The sequence below is a fragment of the Pollicipes pollicipes genome, unplaced genomic scaffold (assembly GCF_011947565.3).
Source record: "Pollicipes pollicipes isolate AB1234 unplaced genomic scaffold, Ppol_2.1 Scaffold_5724;HRSCAF=6776_pilon_pilon_pilon, whole genome shotgun sequence".
In the NCBI taxonomy this organism is placed as follows: domain Eukaryota; kingdom Metazoa; phylum Arthropoda; class Thecostraca; order Pollicipedomorpha; family Pollicipedidae; genus Pollicipes; species Pollicipes pollicipes.
The window spans coordinates 48,995,584-48,999,562 of record NW_023596746.1 but is presented as its reverse complement, the minus strand read 5'-3'; the positions used below and the strand labels follow the sequence as shown (position 1 = coordinate 48,999,562).

The 3,979-nt window shown below is 58.9% G+C and overlaps 1 protein-coding gene across 1 annotated transcript; it reads left to right on the top strand.

The window, feature by feature from the left end:
* Positions 1-272: 272 nt before the first annotated feature.
* LOC119103737 (putative tubulin polyglutamylase TTLL9) lies at positions 273-2,104 on the top strand. Its single transcript, XM_037227371.1, is given in 2 exon segments — positions 273-723; positions 725-2,104. Coding segments are annotated over 2 exon segments (1,338 nt in total). The 5' UTR covers positions 273-432; the 3' UTR covers positions 1,772-2,104.
* Positions 2,105-3,979: the final 1,875 nt, after the last annotated feature.

Here is a 3,979-nt window from a genome sequence, read left to right as displayed (position 1 = left end):
TTTCCGCTTAGCTGCTGCGGTCAACCCAGCTTATGAGAAGTGTGTGCTATAAGCTAGAAGACGTTACGCACTTTTGGCGGACTAGATGAAACTATTCATACGCACCATATTGGCCCCGAATGAGCTCAAAGACATGGTCATTTCTGGAATGTTTCCCGCCAAAAGACAGCATAATTACATGGCACGTGGTTAATTTCCCAGATGGAATGAGTCAGCTTTAACAAAGGCACTTCTTAAACTAGATACAAAACTTTGAGCGTGTACTGCAGAAGTTTGTCGTTGGTTTACACGAAGCAGGCCCTTAAGTTAGAGAGCAGCCGTCGACCCCCACGTAAGCAGACGGAACCGATCTCAGCTCCAACTTCAAACAGGACCCTGTGTGGGTATCGAGCGCCGTTGAGACGCCGTTCAAAGGAGGTCCGAGCGGAAGACATGGCAGAGAAGCGGCGGACGAGTGAGCTGGGCGGACGACCCACCATCCGCTACCGCTGCAGCTTCGGCCACGTTATGCTGGACGTGTTCCGGTCGCGCGGCTGGAAAGAGGTGGGGCCCGAGGACCCAGACTGGGATATCAACTGGTGCGATGTAAGTCAGCTGAAGGAATACTACGACCACACCTTTTTGCAGGACCACCAGCGCATCTGCCATTTTCGCAACCACTATGAGCTGAGCCGCAAAAATATGCTGATGAAGAACATACGCCGACTGAAGCGTCAGATGGAGAAGAGCTGGTACCAAGGAGGAGGCGGAGCGCTGCGTGATCTGCCCGACCTCGTTCGAGCTGCCAAGCGAGTACCACATGTTTGTCGAGGAGTTCCGGCACTACCCACGCGCCATCTGGATCATGAAGCCGGCAGGCAAGAGCCAGGGACGCGGCATTTTCCTCACGCAGCGGCTCAAGGATGTCACCGAGTGGAAGATCAAGGACAAGCAGTTCACGCCCAGCTTCCTGGCGGGGGACAAGGACGCGGCGCTCGGGCCCGAGACGTATGTCGTGCAGCGGTATATCTCGAACCCGTACCTGATCGGCGGCCGCAAGTTCGACCTGCGCCTGTACGCCCTCGTCTCGTCGTACACGCCGCTCAAGGTGTGGCTGTACCGCGAAGGGTTCGCGCGGTTTAGCTCGGCCGAGTTCACCACGTCCCAGATCGAGGACAACTGCATCCACCTGACCAACGTGGCCATCCAGAAGCACACGGTCGAGTACAACCCGCAGCGTGGCAGCAAGTGGAGCATGCGCCAGCTGCGCCACTTCCTGCGCGCGCGCCACGGCGACGCCATGGTCGCCACGCTCATCGACGACATCAACAATGTGTTCATCAAGTCGCTGCAGAGCGTGCAGAAGATCATGATCAACGACAAACACTGCTTTGAGCTGTACGGATACGACATCCTGATCGACAGCGAGCTGAGGCCGTGGCTGATGGAGGTGAACGCCAGTCCGTCGCTGGCGACCACCGGCCGGGACGACTACCGGCTCAAGTTCGCGCTGCTCGACGATACTCTGCACGTGGTTGACCTGGAGGGCCGACTAACGGGCCGTGAACTGCGCGTGGGCGGCTACGACCTGATCTGGAACGACGGCCCAGTGTCGGCCGATGACAGCGCACACAGCTGCCACAATTTTGGCGGCCAAACGCGACCCAACACGTTCCTCGGCTGTTACAACGACCGCGAGGAGCAGCTGCAGGAGATCCTGCAGAGCAAACCGCGTCGGCAGCGCGGCGGCAGCGCCCGGCCCTCCACCTCCGTGCAGCAGATCTGCCAGTGAACCGTAGTGAAACTGGCCGAGCTGCTCCTGGGATCAGGCTGGGTGTGAACTTTGGATGTGATTGCGATAGCAGAGTTCAAAACAACTCCTCGGTTTTTAAATGCTGTCTGACCCAAAAGCCACATCTTATTGGAGAAGCATTCGACAAAGATGTCCTCCGTCTGGCGCCTGTTCGTCGTCAGTCGCCCGCTGTGGAACATGAATGTAATGCATTTTCCTTACAAATAACCTTAATTTTTCCCGGCATCATCGGAGTCCAGATGAACTCATCTTGCTTCTCGCGCCCTACAGACAGTGCGTGCCGTCAGACATCGCCGACTAGCTGTGTGTCGGCCCGCGGGATGGCTTTTATTAGCTCCAGTTCTGACTGGGCTGAACAGACGGCAGCGCTAATGCGAGGGAGTCAAAATTTCCCTCCACGCCTGTCCATGCTTCCGACAGGCGTGCACGCTACACAGAGAACATCCAAAGAAAATCGGACACACTCATCTATTCACGCTGCATCGATAACAGGCTTCTATTGTCGCGCGACCCACGCCTCTGCACGGGCCATTCGTCTGGTGTTGAAACAAAGCGATGGACTGGCCTGCATTCATTTCCCTGTCCGGTCTCCGTGATTCAGACGTTATGGCCTAATCTCACGCAGCGTAATTGGAGGGGTCTTTGAAAATTCGGCCAATAAATCAGGTCCGGAACAAAACGTTTCGCCGATTTTCTGACGCAAGACTGTTTGCAGTTAGCACTGCGTTGCACAGTTCTGTGTCTTCGGGGAAGGGTGAGCCTCGGCAAGTTGGCGCGAAGTTTGTTCATAAGCCACCAGGCTACTTAAGTGAAACGTACCAAGCCTTCTCACCTAGGCACAGTGGTACAATCAGTTCAACGTTTTGAGGGTCCAGGCCATTGACACCAGGTCGGTCTACCAACTGCCAGAATAGAGCGATCTTCGCAGGGAGCAACGACCCCCACAGAAGAGATAGCGCACGTAACCTGGTGTGGAAATGTGAAAATGTATAATAATGCCGGTTGGGCGATTTCAGTATATCACTAAATAAACGCTATAAGCGCTAATATACGCTAAATTGGCGCGTAAATTGCAATGTTTCACGCCTTAGTCGCATCGTATGCACCATGGGACAAAATCTCTCAGATCTTGTGATGTTCTAGCTTCGCGACAGATCATATAGTTGCGCACATCGTCATTCAGCTTCCTAAATTGCCCACAACCGTCCCACAGCTCAATGAACCACACGGGTACATTTAGAGCACATGTCTTCGCCGTTTCGCATTTATGGGGTCACCGCCCATATGACCCTTCCTGAGCCATTGGTTGCGGGGCGGGCTAACTTGTGCTGCAGCTGTGCCAGCCACAGACAGCAGATCGGAACCGATGAGCGCTACTACACAACGTGGCCCCGCCGCAGACCGCCGCCGCCCAAGTGAATCATTAACCGGCGGCCGGCGGCCACTTTGCACATCGGGGCGATGCTTAAATCAACGGTCGGAGAGGGCATGAGTGGACCGGCGGCGACGGCTCGGCCGTCCGCCGTGCCCGATTTCGGATTGGTTCTGGCACTCCGGCCGGGGTGGGGCGCGACCCGCCAAGTGGCGGGCTCAGCTCCGACAAGCGCGCCGGCCTTCCGCGGCCGGCGGTGGCTAGGCGGCAGCTGTCTTATGGGCCATCGCTGTCCGGGACACGGCCCGGCGAGCTAGTCGCCGGATCGCCGAGGTTCTGCTGCCGCTGGACGCGTACACGGCCCGGTGGGCTGGTTGCCGGATCGCCGAGGGTCTGCTGCCGCTGGACGCGGACACGGCCCGGCGAGCTAGTCGCCGGATCGCCGAGGGTCTGCTGCCGCTGGACGCGGACACGGCCCGGCGGGCTGGTCGCCGGATCGCCGAGGTTCTGCTGCCGCTGGACGCGGACACGGCCCGGCGAGCTAGTCGCCGGATCGCCGAGGGTCTGCTGCCGCTGGACGCGGACACGGCCCGGCGGGCTGGTCGCCGGATCGCCGAGGGTCTGCTGCCGCTGGACGCGGACACGGCCCGGCGGGCTGGTCGCCGGATCGCCGAGGGTCTGCTGCCGCTGGACGCGGACACGGCCCGGTGGGCTGGTCGCCGGATCGCCGAGGGTCTGCTGCCGCTGGACGCGGACACAGCCCGGTGGGCTGGTCGCCGGATCGCCGAGGGTCTGCTGCCGCTGGACGCGGACAC